Below are 15,916 nucleotides of genomic sequence, written 5' to 3' on the forward strand. Positions count from 1 at the left end.
GCTGGTGTCTGGTGCATGTCAGCCTGATTTGGGGTCTTGTACCTTCTACTTGACATTTGATTCACCTTGTCTGTTTGTTTGGGGGTTGTTTGCTTGTTTGGGTTTTTTTGTTTGTTTGCTTGTTTTTCCCTGTTTCTACAAGTAATCTTGCACTGACTGCTACCAAAATGATCTGTCTGGTGACAAAAAGGAGGCGAAGGTCTATTTATTTCCTCTGATCAGAAAGTCCCGGGTACACAGGAGTACACAAGTCCAGTCTCCTTAGCTCTGCACATTTGAGCTCATCTTTTCCCCAGCTTCTTTATGATAGTAGCCCTTAGTTCTAATTCGTCCTTTCCAGTATTTAAGAGATAAGATGTTTATTCTTGTTTTGTTTTTGACTGAAGTCTTTTTTCTATCCCAGTTTGCATTCCTCTAGAACCTATTGAAGCAAAGCTTTGCCTCCTTAAAAAGTGTATGAGTATACCAGCCCATCTTTGGAGTCTTACAAACTTGCTTGATTAAGATATATGGACTTTTGGGAGTCGGGCTGTAGTGCAGCAGGTTAAGCGCAGGTGGCGCAAAGCACAAGGACCAGCATAAGGATCCCGGTTCGAACCCCGGCTCCCCACCTGCAGGGGAGTCGCTTCACAGGCGGTGAAGCAGATCTGCATGTGTCTTTCTCTCCTCCTCTCTGTCTTCCCCTCCTCTCTCCATTTCTCTCTGTCCTATCCAACAATGACAACAACAATAATAACTACAACAATAAAAACAACAAGGGCAACAAAAGGGAATAAATAAATAAAATAAATATAAAAAAATTAAAAAAAGATATATGGACTTTTGTTAGAATTTACATGTGTGAGGTATGGTAGGGAGGCTGGAATCATCACAGGGGCAAAAGCAGGTACACAGCACACTGTCAGTAAATGCAAACAGGTGCAGAGTATGTAAGGGCCTGGGAAGAATGTTATTTCAGCTGTTCCCATTTAATTGTGATTTGATTTTGGAACATGATTAAACCACTTTGGTGCAGCAGTCATTCCATGAAAAAAAATTATAGTGGAAATGAATGCATTATTTATAGAATTACCTTAATAGTTTTTTTTTTACCCTTAAAAGAGACTATTTGTAGTTTTCAGTGTTTATGTTTCTATGATTTTGTGAATATATTTGATATTCGTGTAAAATATAAGGCTATAAATGCATTGCTGGTATTTTATTCTTGTGTGAGGACACTGGTATAGTTTATGAGTTAACATTTGTGCGTTCCTGGCACATTGACCTCCGGTACCATTTAGATTCACAAACTCCTTTATCCAGCAGACAGAAGCCGAGATTTCTTGTTCATAAATATAGGTCACCTCTTAAAATTAGTAGTTATTTTTTACTATGCCTTCTGTCGTTTTAATCTTAAGCTAATCTTATTGTCAAAATAAGTTGTCATTTTAATTTACCCTAGGGTTGAAGATATTTGTTTTATCTTGTCTTTACCAGAGCACTGCACAACTTCGGCTTGTGGTGGTGCTTTAGATTGAATCTGGAACCTTAGAACCTTGGCATGAAGATCTTTTGTGTAGCCACTGTGCTATCTCCTGAGCCCAGAACTGAGTTTTGACAGCTAGTTATGTTCACATTTTAAAAGAGTTAATCTATTCATTATATTTCAAGTTAGCTTTAAAATAAATGTAGCTACTACTTGTATCTTAGTTTTGAGATCAGAAAAAATATAATTAAGGCTTTAAAGCGTATATTTAATTTTCCTTTACTGTATATCAGATCCATTGGGAAGAATTTAGAATTTAGAATCTCAAGGATTAGAGCAAATAATAAAGATACTGCAGTATTTAGTAGCATATTCACTCCAATAATTTGAAGTAGGTAGTTACAGTTTCAGAGCTCATATAGGAAAATTAGCCACCTATAAATTCTGGTAAAGTAACTTATCTGTTCTTTTTACATAACTACTGTTGAAGCACCTTTTCTGAGGAGACCCGAAAAAAATTAAGACTGCATTTTAGAAAGAAAGATATTAACATTTTTCTTTTCTTTTTTTTGTTTTTAAAAATTTATTTTCCCTTTTTGTTGCCCTTGTTTTTTTGATTGTTGTTGTAGTTATTATTGCTGTTGTTATTGATGTTGTTGTTGTTGGATAGGACAGAGAGAAATGGAGAGAGGAGGGGAAGACAGAGAGGGGGAGAGAAAGATAGACACCTGCAGACCTGCTTCACCGCCTATGAAACAACTCCCCTGCAGATAGGGAGCCGGGGGCTCGAACCAGGATCCTTTCCTTGTGCTTTTCGCACCACGTGCGCTTAACCCACTGCGCTACCGCTCAACTCCCTTAACATTTTTTTCTTCAAGGTTGCTTTTTTTTTTTTTATAACCATTTTTAGCATTTTATTTATTTTAATGTGAGATACTGAGACAGTGAAAGAGACAAGAGAGCATTGCTCAGCTCTGGCTTATGGTAGGGCATAGGGCTAAACCTGGAACCTGAGAGCCTTACGCATGAGTTTTTATATTACCATTGTGGTATCTGATACGCCCCAAAGTCACTTTTTTAGAATTTAGAAAGGTCTTATGGTAGAGCTCACAGGTACCATACTCAAAGACCCACGTTCAAGCGACTGGTCCCATTCTACAGGGGGATTCTTTAGCAGCAATGAGTGGGTAGTGAGTACTTTAGTTGTCTCTCCTTTCTCTGTATCACTTTCTATTAAAAAAAAAAAAAAAAGGGGAGTCAGGTGGTGGCGCAGCGGGTTAAGCACAGGTTGCGCAAAGCACAACGACTGGCTTAAGGATCCCAGTTCGAGTCCCTGGCTCCCCACCAGCAGGGGAGTCGCTTCACAAGCGGTGAAGCAGGTGTCTGTCTTTCTCTCCCCGTCTGTCTTCCCCTCCTCGCTCCATTTCTCTCTGTCTTATCCAATAACGACGACACCAATAACTACAACAATTAAAAAAAAAAAAAAGGGCAACAAAAGAAAATAAATAATTTTTTTTTTAAAAAAAAAAAAAGGGAAGAAATGACAGAAAGAGAAAATGAAAAGGGAAGGCAAACAAGTGGGCTAGGCTTCTGGGAATGGTGGAGTTGTGCAGGCACCAAACTTAGCAATACCTCCAGTGGCAAAAAAAAAAAAAAAAAAAAAGAATTTAGAGAGGTAATTATTATCTTGATCATCTTTATTTTTCTTGTATATGTATTTTAGCCTAGATTTTTGTTGACTTTATTTCTCATAATAAACTAAAACCATCAGTTTTTACTGTACATCTGATTAAAAAAAATTTAAAGCATAATACTTAAAAATACTATGATGTGAATTATTTGGTTATAACAGGTATTCATCCAAGTAATTGATACAAATGACCATCGCCCACAATTTTCTACATCCAAATATGAAGTTGTTATTCCTGAAGACACAGTGCCAGAAACAGAAATTTTACAAATCAGCGCTATAGATAAGGATGAGAAGAACAAACTAATCTACACTCTGCAGAGTAGTAATGATCCACTGAGTCTGAAGAAATTTCGTCTTGATCCTGCAACCGGCTCTCTCTATACATCGGAAAAACTTGATCATGAAACCACTCACCAGCATATTCTTACAGTCATGGTACGACTTTCTGCTCATTCTTCTGCACAACTCATTCCACCTTTTTACTGGAGGGTGTCTTAAGAGAACTGATAATGTGTTGCTTCTTTCAGGTACGAGATCAAGATGTACCTGTAAAGCGCAACTTTGCAAGGATTGCTGTGAATGTCAGCGACACGAATGACCATGCCCCATGGTTCACAAGTTCTACCTATGAAGGACGGGCTTATGAATCAGCGGCTATTGGCTCCGTGGTGTTGCAGGTCACAGCTCTGGACAAGGATAAAGGGGAAAATGCTGAAGTGCTATACTCTATTGAATCAGGTAGTTTTAGAGTACACAATGAATTTATAAAAGCAGATTTTTTTCCTAGTGTTTGTTACAAATGTTGAAACAGTTCTCTGTATCACTATAAAAGTATTCTACTTTGATTTTTAGTTACCCTTTTTACGTATGAGAAGGAAGAATAATTTTTAATTAGTTTTAACTCATTAGGAAGCTAATACCAAGGAGCCATGTGGTGGCTATAATGCACAGGGAGCTGGGTTCCAGCCCCTGGCCCCCACCTACAGGGGAAATAATCACAAATGGTAAAGCAGTGCTGCAGTTGTTTCTCCCTCTCTATCTCCCCTCTTGATTTCTCTGTCTCTACACAAATAAAGTAAAATAAAATAATTTTGTATACTAGATAACATAAAAATTGTAGTAGCTACCATTAAAAACATAAATAAAATAAAATGTTTAAAAAAAAGAAGAGACTTGACAAAATTTAGGTAAAAGCCTTGGGAGCTCATAATATTAGTGATTTAAGACTCTTTGAAGTAAAATATAACTTTATTTGAGAAATTTGTTATTTTTAAACTTGTTCTACTCATACAATTACTTTATTCCATGATATCTGTTAAGTATTCCCTTAGAAAAACAATAATCTAGAGATGCGCTAGCGCAGCTATTTCCTTCCTCCCTCCTTCCCTCCTTGCCTCCCTCCCTCCCTGCCTCCCTCCCTCCCTCCCTCCCTCCCTGCCTGCCTGCCTCCCTCCCTCCCTCCCTCCCCTCCTCCCTCTCTCCCTCCTCTCTCTCTTTCTCTATCTCCCGGTCTTCCTTTCTTTCCTTTTTTATATGATAAGACAAATAAAAATGAAGGGAGTCGGGAATAGCTCAGCAGGTTAAGCACATATGGCACAAAGTGCAAGGACTGGCCTAAGGATCCCGGTTTGAGCCCCCAGCTCCCCACCTGCAGGGAAGTTGTTTCACAGGCGGTGAAGCAGGTCTGCAGATGTCTGTCTCCCCTTTTCTTTCCATTTCTCTCTGTCCTATCTAACAATGACATCAATAACAACAATAATAACTATAACAACAATAAAAAGGGCAACAAAAGGCTAAATAAATAAATAAATATTAAAAAACAAAACAAGAGAAACAATAATCTAGTGATCTAACATTTTTTTTTTTTGCCTCCAGGGTTATTGCTGGGTCTCAGTGCCTGCACCATGAATCCACTGCTCCTGGAGACCATCTTTTCCCTTTTTTTTTTTTTTTTTTGTTGCCCTTGTTGTTGTAACCTTGTGGTTATTATTATTATTATTGTTGATGTCGTTTGTTGCTGGATAGGACAGAGAGAAATTGAAAGAGGAGAGGATGACAGAGAGGGGGAGAGAAAGACAAACACCTGCAGACCTGCTTCACTATAGGTAAAGTGACTCCCCTGCAGGTGGGAAGCCAGGGGTTTGAACCAGGATCTTTACACCGTCCCTGTGCTCTGCGCCACGTGCGCTCAACCCGCTGTGCTACTGCCTGACCCCCTGTGATATAACATTTTACTTCTAGTTAGAGAATATTTTTTTTTCACAGCCAGAGAGATAACCCACCAGACTTTGAATGATGTTATCCCAGATTTTCATATTTGAGGTTTCCCAGGTTCAGTTTCTCACACCATCATAACCTAGAATTCTTACTCTAGTCTTTGTCTCTCTCCCTCTTTTTTCTCACTCCTCTCCTTCCCTCCCCATCTCATTAAAATAAATATATTTTTGTGGAAAAAAGAGTTTTCTTATGGGCAAAGTAGGGAATCATATGAGTAATTCAATTATAATGATCATCTCTCAAAGAGAAAGGTACCTTGCCTCTCTTCCTTCCCTCTATGTGTAGCTTTTCTTCTGCTTTCACTTCCACAAACCTTTTATGGTTATGTTTCATTTGTGAAATTATGTCGTAGTAGACTATAGGTTTGTGACTAGAACTTAAAGAATGTTGAAAAGACTAAGAACCTGCTGAAACTGGGCAAAAGTTACCCGTTACCCTGCTGATGATTCACCAAGAAGATGTTATGGCAAAGTAAAATGTTTTTATTTTTGGTTCTATTTATGCTGTTGTCCACTCACTTATTTTTTCACTTAGTAGACTAGTCAAGCATATTATTTACGTATGTATGTATGTATGTACATATTTATTTATTTATTTAGAGAAACCACAGCAGCAAAGCTTTGTGCACATGATCTGTGTACATGACAGAGCACCATCAAAGTGAGCTATTTCACCGGCCCAATTAAGCTTTTTTATTTGATAGGTGCCATGCTATTTATATTTGTGGTTGAAAAATAGAGCTTACTGTTGGTTCACAAATATGTGTATAGTGTTTTCTGTTCTTGGTAACAACAGTTGTGTTCCTGATTGAAACAGGGGTCTACAGCGTATGATTTTTTTTTTTTAAATGTTTTGATTTTATTAGATAGAGACAAAGAGAAATTGAGAAGGGAGGGGACAGAGAAAAAGAAAAAGAGATACTTGCAACACTGCTTCGTTGTTCATGAAGCTTCCCTCTGCAGGCGGGGACTGGGTTTTGAAACCCAAGTCCTAGTGTATAGTAACATGCACTTAACCAGGTGTGCCCCCACATGGCTTCTAGAGCATACAGTTTCTACTCTGAGAGATCATGTTCTTGTGGGACTTTCCTTATTCTTGACAAGTACTAACAGTAAGTGACTGAATATTAAGAAGTTTCTGTTTTTTACAGTTTTCTTGTTGCCATTTTTAGTGCAGAAATGTTCTTCTGTCTTGGGGCCAGAAAGTAGCACACCAAGTTGAGTCCACATGTTATAATTCTTTTAGGATGTTTAGATATTCCATATGTCTTTAGTAAGCCATAGCATATTTACAAATACTGTCTTTTTCTAGGCATTTAAATTTCTATAACTAGATCATGGCCATCAAAACTGAGTGGAGTAAAGATTATTTTTACAAAAGAATTTGTAACATGAGTTATGTAGATATACTTTTTATTATTTCTTCTTCTCCTCCTCCTCCTCCTTCTCCTTTTTCCTTCCTTCCTTCCTTCCTTCCTTCCTTCCTTCCTTCCTTCCTTCCTTCCTACCTACCTACCTACCTACCTACCTACCTACCTACTTTCCGCAGACAACAAGGGCTCAAGTGTTGTGTTTCTAATTGTCCTTTCTTTTATTTCAAAATCAAAACTTCTTGGAGTCACCTTGATCACTAAATATATCAGATTTTTTAAAACTTGCATAAGAATTGGAAAAACCACAAAATAAGTGATTCTGTGACTTTTCTCCCTATTTCTCTTCCTCCTCTTTTTTTTTTTTTAAACCAGAGCACTGCTCAGCTCTGATTGATGGTGGTGCGGGAGACTGAACCTGGGACTTTGGAGCCCCAGCCATGAGAGTCTCTTTGCATAACCACTATCTACCCCTGGACTTTTTATTTCTTAATATATTTGAAGTTTCAGTTGTTCCCCTAAAAACAACCAAAGTTAGTTCAGACTGTGGTTACAGTGTTAATGTGTTCTATAGCAGTTAGTGCCTTAAATACAAGATCAAACTTTATCCTGGTTTAGAAATTTATCATTAAAAAAACAGTGCATTCCATTTGTGCATGTTTGAACACTTCAATAAAATAATTTTCTCATAGACAAACTGACTGGGTTTGTGTAGGAAAAAAATGTTAAAACTTTCCCTTCGCTTTCACATAATTTTCAACAACTGGGTGGTTAAAATATGATTGTTGGTGCCTGACTAAAGGCACGCACATTCTTCAAATGCTTGTGATGACTGATGGGATTAGTAATTTGGTATTTCAAGAATGGAACTGTATTTCCACTCAAACAGTAGATAATACCAGTACCAATGGCCAATTCCAGTTTGTAATTTGAACTTTCTAAAAGATAATTTTGCATACTAGATAACATAAAATCTGTGCTAAAATTACATCATAAGCAGTAACTACCATTAAAAACACTGTATATATTGTATCGTGGGAACTCATAAGATGGCTAGTCTGTTTACCAGTTTTTTTCCTAGTCACTTGCTCCTAACTTTTCAGATCACATAGCTATATATTCTAGCACAAATACTGCATCTTTCATTGCTAGCAATTTATTGAGCAAAAGGTTTCTGGTTAGGAGTCTTTCATTAATAAATATGTTTTTTTTTAATTTATTGCCTCCAAGGTTATTTTTAGGGCTCAGTTCCTGTAGGAGGAATCCACCACTCCTTGCAGCCATTTTTTTTTTCCTTTTTTTATTTGATAGAATAGAAAGAAACTGAAAGGGGAGGGGAAGGGAGAGAGAGAAAGAGCAAGAGACTTTTGCAGTCATGGCTTCACTGCCTTTTGTCCTTATGTTTGTTCAGATAAATTGAAGATCAATTTATCATATATAGAAATCACCAGTTTCTCCAACTACAATAATGAATAACCCTCCAACCTATTATAGACTTGCCACTGCCTCTTAATTCATTTGTAAATGCCATCTATTTCAATGTTTGGTAAATGTGTTTTGTTTTTTTTTGGTAGATCAGTGCCTTATGAGATCCATATACTAGTTTACTAAGTGAATCCTTATTTATCTTCCCTGCTGTTATGACAGGTCAGAGCTGTTCTTACCAAAGTCAAGATCCTGCGAATAACTATTACTGAATTTCACGATTGGGTTTTTTTTTTGTTTTGTTTTGGTTTGATTTTTGGTCATATCCACAGTTATTACATGTTTACTTTGATAGTTCTTTTATTTATTTTTTATATTTTATTTATTTACTCCCTTTTGTTACCCTTGGTTTCTATTGTTGTTGTTATTGATGTCGTTGTTGGATAGGACAGAGAAATAGAGAGAGGAGGGGAAGACAGAGAGGGGGAGAGAAAGATAGACACCTGCAGACCTGCTTCACTGCTTGTGAAGCAACTCCCCTGCAAGTGGTAAGCCAGGGGCTTGAACCGGGATCCTTACGCCGGATCTTGTGCTTTGCACCACATGCGCTTAATCCGTTGCGCTACCACCTGACTCCCTGATAGTGCTTTTAAATAAAATGTTTAATCATGCAAATGGCAGTTGATAGTGATATAAGTGCAGAATATAAAGTTAAGGAAGCATAAATAGAGTATCTCATTGCTGATATTAGGTGCTGACTAACCATTTTGCTATTTGATATGTTGTCTTCCCATTTAGATGTATACGTTTTTTTATTCCACAAATATTTGCTGAGTATCTGCTATGTATCAGATGTTTTTCTAGTCACCTGTGATTATAAATAATTGAAATAAACCATGCTTAAATGGAACATACAGCTTAGTGGGAGGGTAGATAAAACAAAGTGCAGTGTGTGCTATAAAGAAAACATAAGATAGGAAGGGGGCAAAAACAGCCATCCTGAAGGGGAAAGTCAAGGTAGGCCTTAACCATGACATTCTCAAAACAGGGTAATTTGGTAGATGGAGAAGCAGTGAGAGTAGCCAGGAGAAAGACTATCCCAGGAGAGGATTTACTGGTAGAGGATGAAGGAAGGAGACCAGTGCTACGGGAGGACAAGGGAGCAATTTAAGCAGTATTCCAACACTGCCAGTCAGTGCAGATAAAAATCATATATTCAGTCCTCTGTGTGAGGTTTGGTATATTTCAAGCTTTATTAGCAAAATAGGACCTCACCATGTAAATTAAGAGAGAATTGCATATATAGAGAAATGAATATAAAATATTCATTTTGGTTTTGGCTGCTTTATTAGTACACATGTAGCAAAGTCTACAGGGGATAAAGACAATTTGCTCAAAAGTTGCCACTGGTTTGTGTCAGTCCAGGCAGGCAGTCATTCAGTTTGGGAAGATGGTGTGTGTGGCACTTAGTTAGGATGATAGAGACTAGTGAATCTGGAACCACTGACTCTCATAAACACAGACAGTCCGGAAATTAGTGTCTGTGAGACCTGGCAAGGTAGCAAGGGCCCTGTTTTTGCACCAGTGTTTAGCTCAGAGCTTTGAGGTCTTTACAAAGCCTGGGCCTCTGCCCTGTGGGAGACTAAGTCACTGTCTCAGCACTAAACTCAGAGCCAGGCAGACTTAATGAGAACCAGACTGGGTCTGACCTCAAAAAAAAGTACTTTTTTTTTTTTTAACGTATAGAGTACGGTAATGAATGTTGAGGAAGGTACTTAATGGTCATGATTTAAAGTAAAAAAAAAATGCTTGGTTAATTCCTTGGTTTGCAAATATGGCCTGTGAAATGCCACATTTGATTGCAAACTTTCTAGAAGAACAGAATTTGAAAAAAGCAGCTAAGTGACAAACCAGCTTCATGTGGGGTGATTTGAATAATTCATATGGGAGAAATTGATTCAGTTCTGAGAGTAGGATAGTAGAATCTGGATTCTTGTTTAAAAAAACTAAAAAGGGTTCATGGTTGTATCAGTTTGAGGACCTTCACTCTGCCTTGGTCTTTCCAAAGTCAGAGATAATACAAACTACTGGTTACTTTTAAGATTCCAGTGGATGGCACACAACCAGAATATTGTAGGGTTCCATATGCATTCAAATACATATGTATAGTAAAACTAGGAAAAAAAAAAACAACAAATAAAACAATGTATCCTACAATTTGTCAGCTTCAGCACTGTTGATATTTTGGACCTCTCCTCTCCACCCCAGAAGTCTTTGTTGTTAAGGCTGTCCTGTGCATTGTAAGATGTTCATTAGCACCCCTAGTCTTTATCCATCAGATTTTAGTGGTACCCTACTGGGGCAAAGAAAAATCACCCTCAGATGAGAACTACTGACATAGAGAATAAGTGGACCTTAAAAAAAAAAAAAAGGTTAATAGGATATAGCTGGGTGTGATTACTCAGGTGTATTTACTTCTTTCTGAATAGTTAAACAGAAAGGGGTACCTATCCTGCTAAGTTTTCTTAGTGAATTAAAGTCTACCTTTTTGTTATACATGAGACTCTTGAAGATTTACAGGTGATAAATACTGAAAAATGTAAACATTTTTTAAAGCATTTTGAAGCACTCTTGGAGAATTGTCAACTGTGGGTGACATTCTTGACTCAGCCAATAATTAATGAATTGGGTAACAATTGATATTTCTCTTTTTCCCTGCTTTGCTTAATTTCCAGACATAATTGAAGACTGCTATATTTTAGGTAGATTTTTTTTAAAAAAGTGTTACAATTTGATTTTGAGTGCGGTAAGTCCGAATCAAATGTTGATAATATCTGAGTTTCTGTATAATTGTAAAGGAAATTTTTGTATCTCCAACTATTGCTTTTATTGGCCGTTGGATTTTTCTGTTAACATGGTTTTTTTTTTTTTTTTTTTCCCTCCAGGGAATATTGGAAATTCTTTCACAATTGATCCCATCTTGGGTTCTATAAAAACTGCCAAAGAATTAGATCGAAGTAAACAAGTGGAATATGATTTGATGGTAAAAGCAACAGATAAAGGCAATCCACCGATGAGTGAAGTAACTTCTGTGCATATCTTTGTCACAATTGCTGACAATGCCTCTCCTAAGTTTACATCAAAAGAGTATTCTGTTGAAATTAGTGAAACTATCAGCACTGGGAGCTTTGTAGGAATGGTGTCAGCCCATAGTCAGTCATCAGTAGTCTATGAAATAAAAGATGGAAATATAGCTGATGCTTTTGATATCAATCCACATTCTGGAAGTATTGTCACTCAGAAAGCCCTGGACTTTGAAACTTTGCCCATTTATACATTGATAATACAAGGAACCAACATGGCTGGCTTGTCTACTAACACAACTGTTCTAGTCCATCTTCAGGATGAAAATGACAACTTGCCAATTTTTGTGCAAACTGAATATACTGGACTCATTAGCGAATCAGCTTCAATTAACAGTGTGGTCCTAACAGACAAGAATGTCCCGTTAGTGATTCGGGCAACTGACTTAGATAAAGAATCAAATTCTTTGCTTGTTTATCACATTGTTGAACCATCAATACACAAATATTTTGCTATTGATCCTAGCACTGGTGCTATTCATACAGTACAAAGTTTGGACTATGAAGAAACAAGCACTTTTCACTTTACTGTACAAGTCCATGACATGGGAACACCACGTTTGTTTGCTGAATATGCAGCTAATGTAACTATACATGTAATTGACATCAATGACTGCCCTCCAGTATTCTCCAGATCATTGTATGAAGCATCTCTTTTGTTACCAACATACAGAGGAGTAAAAATCATCACTGTAAATGCTACAGATGCTGATTCAAGAGCATTCTCACAGTTACTATATTCCATCACTGAAGGCAACATTGGAGAGAAGTTTCTTATGGACTATAAGACTGGTACTCTAACTGTCCAAAACACAACTCAGTTAAGAAGTCGCTATGAGTTAACCATCAGAGCTTCTGATGGTAGATTTGCCAGTTTTACCTCTGTAAAGATTAATGTGAAAGAAAGTAAAGAAAGTCAGCTAAAATTTACCCAAGATGTCTACTCAGCAGTTGTAAGAGAGAATTCCACAGAAGCCAGAACATTAGCTGTCATCACTGCTATTGGAAATCCCATCAATGAGCCATTATTTTATCAAATTCTCAACCCAGATCGCAGATTTAAAATAAGCCGTACATCAGGAGTTCTGTCAACCACGGGTATACCATTTGACCGTGAGCAGCAGGAGGTATTTGATGTGGTAGTGGAGGTGACGCAAGAACATAAACCTTCAGCAGTGGCTCATGTTATCGTGAAGGTCACCATAGAAGATCAAAATGATAATGCACCAGTGTTTGTCAACCTTCCTTACTATGCTGTTGTTAAAGTGGATACTTCAGTGGGACACATTATTCGCCACGTTACCGCTGTAGACAGAGATGTTGGCAGAAATGGGGAAATACATTACTACCTTAAAGAACATCATGAAAACTTTCAAATTGGACCTTCAGGAGAAATTTCATTGAAAAGGCAATTTGAACCTGATACCTTAAATAAAGAATATGTAGTTACAGTGGTTGCAAAAGATGGCGGAAACCCTGCTTTTTCCACAGAAGTTATGGTTCCAATCACTGTGATGAACAAAGCCATGCCTGTGTTTGAAAAACCTTTCTACAGTGCAGAGATTCCTGAGAATATCCAGGTGCACAGTCCAGTGGTCCATGTACAAGCCAACAGTCCAGAAGGGCTGAAAGTGTTTTATAGCATCACAGATGGGGATCCTTTTAGCCAGTTTACTATCAACTTTAACACAGGTGTTATAAATGTCATATCTCCTCTGGATTTTGAGTCCCACCCAGCATATAAATTGAACATACGAGCCACTGACTCTTTGACAGGTGCTCATGCTGAAGTATTTGTTGACATAATAGTAGAAGACATCAACGATAACCCTCCTGTGTTTGTTCAGCAGTCTTATGCTACAACGCTGTCCGAGGCATCCGTAATTGGAACATCTATTGTTCAAGTGAGAGCAACAGATTCTGATTCAGAACCAAATAGAGGAATTTCATACCATATGTTTGGCAATCATAGCAAGAGTCATGATCATTTCCACATAGATAGCAGCACTGGTCTCATTTCACTAGTCAGAGGTTTGGATTATGAGCAGTTCCAACAACACAAAATTTTTGTAAGGGCTGTTGATAGTGGCATGCCCTCACTAAGCAGTGAGGTGATTGTCACAGTAGATGTCACTGACCTCAACGATAATCCTCCATTATTTGACCAACATATTTATGAAGCCAAAATTAGTGAGCATGCCACTCATGGGCATTTTGTGACCTGTGTAAAAGCCTATGATGCAGACAGTTCAGACATAGACAAATTGGAATATTCCATTCTGTCTGGCAATGATCATAAGAATTTTGTCATTGACAGTGAAACAGGGATTATCACATTCTCAAACCTGCGCCGACACACCTTGAAGCCATTTTACAGCCTTAACATTTCTGTTTCTGATGGAGTCTTTAGAAGTTCGGCTCAGGTTCATATAACTGTAATTGGAGGCAATTTGCACAGTCCTGTATTTCTTCAGAATGAGTATGAAGTGGAGCTAGCTGAAAATGCTCCCTTACACACCCTGGTGATTGAGGTTAAAGCAACTGATAGGGATTCTGGTATTTATGGTCACTTTACTTATCATATTGTAAATGACTTTGCCAAAGACAAATTTTATACAAATGAGAGAGGACAGATATTTACTTTGGAAAAACTTGACCGAGAAACTCCAGCAGAAAAAGTAATTGCAATTCGTTTAATGGCTAAGGATGCTGGAGGAAAAGTTGCTTTTTGCACTGTTAATGTCATCCTTACAGATGACAATGATAATGCACCACAGTTTCGGGCCACCAAATATGAAGTGAACATTGGATCCAGTGCTTCCAAAGGAACATCAGTCATTAAAGTTCTTGCAAGTGATGCAGACGAGGGTTCCAATGCTGATGTCACCTATGCCATGGAAGCGGATTCTGAAAGTGTTAAGGAGAATTTGGAAATCAACAAACTGTCTGGCATAATTACAACAAAGGAAAGCTTAATTGGCCTAGAAAATGAGTTCTTCACTTTCTTTGTTAGAGCTGTGGATAATGGGTCTCCACCAAGAGAGTCTGTTGTGCCTGTCTATGTGAAAATACTTCCACCAGAAATTCAGCTTCCAAAATTTTCAGAACCATTTTACACCTATACTGTTTCAGAAGACATCCCTATTGGGACAGAAATTGATCTCATCCGAGCAGAACATAGTGGGACTATTCTTTATAGCCTTGTCAAAGGAAACACTCCAGAAAGTAATAGGGATGAGTTCTTTGTGATTGACAAACAGAGTGGTAGACTGAAACTGGAGAAGAGTCTTGACCATGAGACAACTAAGTGGTATCAGTTTTCCATACTTGCCAGGTGTACTCACAATGACTATGAGGTGGTGGCTTTTGTAGATGTTAGTATCCAAGTAAAAGATGCAAATGATAACAGCCCAGTCTTGGAGTCTAACCCATATGAGGCATTTATTGTTGAAAACCTACCTGGAGGTAGTAGAGTCATCCAGGTCAGGGCATCTGATCTTGACTCTGGAACCAATGGCCAAGTTATGTATAGTCTAGATCAGTCACAGAGTGTAGAAGTCATTGAATCTTTTGCCATTAACATGGAAACAGGTTGGATTACAACCCTAAAAGAACTGGACCATGAAAAGAGACACAATTACCAGATTAAAGTGGTTGCATCTGACCATGGTGAAAAGGTTCAGCTCTCCTCCACAGCCATTGTGGATGTCACTGTCACTGATGTCAATGACAGCCCTCCTCGATTCACTGCAGAGATTTATAAAGGAACTGTGAGTGAAGACGACCTACCCGGTGGTGTCATTGCCATCTTAAGTACCACAGATGCTGATTCTGAAGAGATCAACAGACAAGTTACATATTACATAACAGGTAAGAAGAGTTAAACTCTGTGATTTAATTTAAAATTAAATTGTATTCAAAGTAGAGGTACTAAAGCACATTTTATGGGAATTGGAGCTAAAACAGCACTTTTAAGCTTATCTCACACAAGTACAAATAACATCGATAAAAGTATTTCAAAGTGATTATTAAAGTATCCCAAAGTCTTTGAGCAAAGCTTAACGGTTGTTTCATTAACTGCTTTTAGTTTTTCTGACTCATGTTGTTGAACCTTATATTTAGCATTTAATATATTATAATTAAAAGGAATAGCCTATGGTTTCATTGTAAGCTAAAGTATTATCTAGTAGTCTTTGCATTTTATTTGATTTAATGCTGTGTTTAAATACACATTTTAATGCAAGTTCATTTTTTTCTGAGTAAGCTGTACTTCCAAATTTAAGTGCAATTTTCTTAATTTTTCTTTCTTTTTTTTTTTTTAATGTTTTTTTTTTTTTTTATTCCCTTTTGTTGCCCTTGTTGTTATTATTGTTGTTGTCATTGTTGGATAGGACAGAGAGAAATGGAGAGAGGAGAGGAAGACAGAGAGGAGGAGAGAAAGATAGACACCTGCAGACCTGCTTCACCGCCTGTGAAGCGACTCCCCTGCAGGTGGGGAGCCGGGGTTCGAACCGGGATCCTTATGCCGGTCCTTGTGCTTTGCG

At 37.8% G+C, this 15,916-nt stretch overlaps 1 protein-coding gene across 6 annotated transcripts in view; it reads left to right on the top strand.

Moving 5' to 3' along the window:
- The window catches only part of FAT1 (FAT atypical cadherin 1), a 135,654-nt gene that overhangs the window by 89,869 nt on the left and 29,869 nt on the right, over positions 1 to 15,916 (top strand). For all 6 annotated transcript variants that reach the window (XR_009547664.1, XR_009547665.1, XM_060183644.1 and 3 more), the window contains exons 8-10: positions 3,318 to 3,593; positions 3,686 to 3,896; positions 11,175 to 15,242. Coding sequence is in view for 4 of the 6 variants with exons in the window: in XM_060183644.1 (XP_060039627.1) it covers positions 3,318 to 3,593; positions 3,686 to 3,896; positions 11,175 to 15,242 (4,555 nt within the window). In the remaining 2 variants the exon portion in view is untranslated. The remainder of the gene's footprint in view (positions 1 to 3,317; positions 3,594 to 3,685; positions 3,897 to 11,174; positions 15,243 to 15,916) is intronic.

This window comes from Erinaceus europaeus, chromosome 2 (assembly GCF_950295315.1).
Source record: "Erinaceus europaeus chromosome 2, mEriEur2.1, whole genome shotgun sequence".
NCBI classification, from domain to species: Eukaryota; Metazoa; Chordata; class Mammalia; order Eulipotyphla; family Erinaceidae; genus Erinaceus; species Erinaceus europaeus.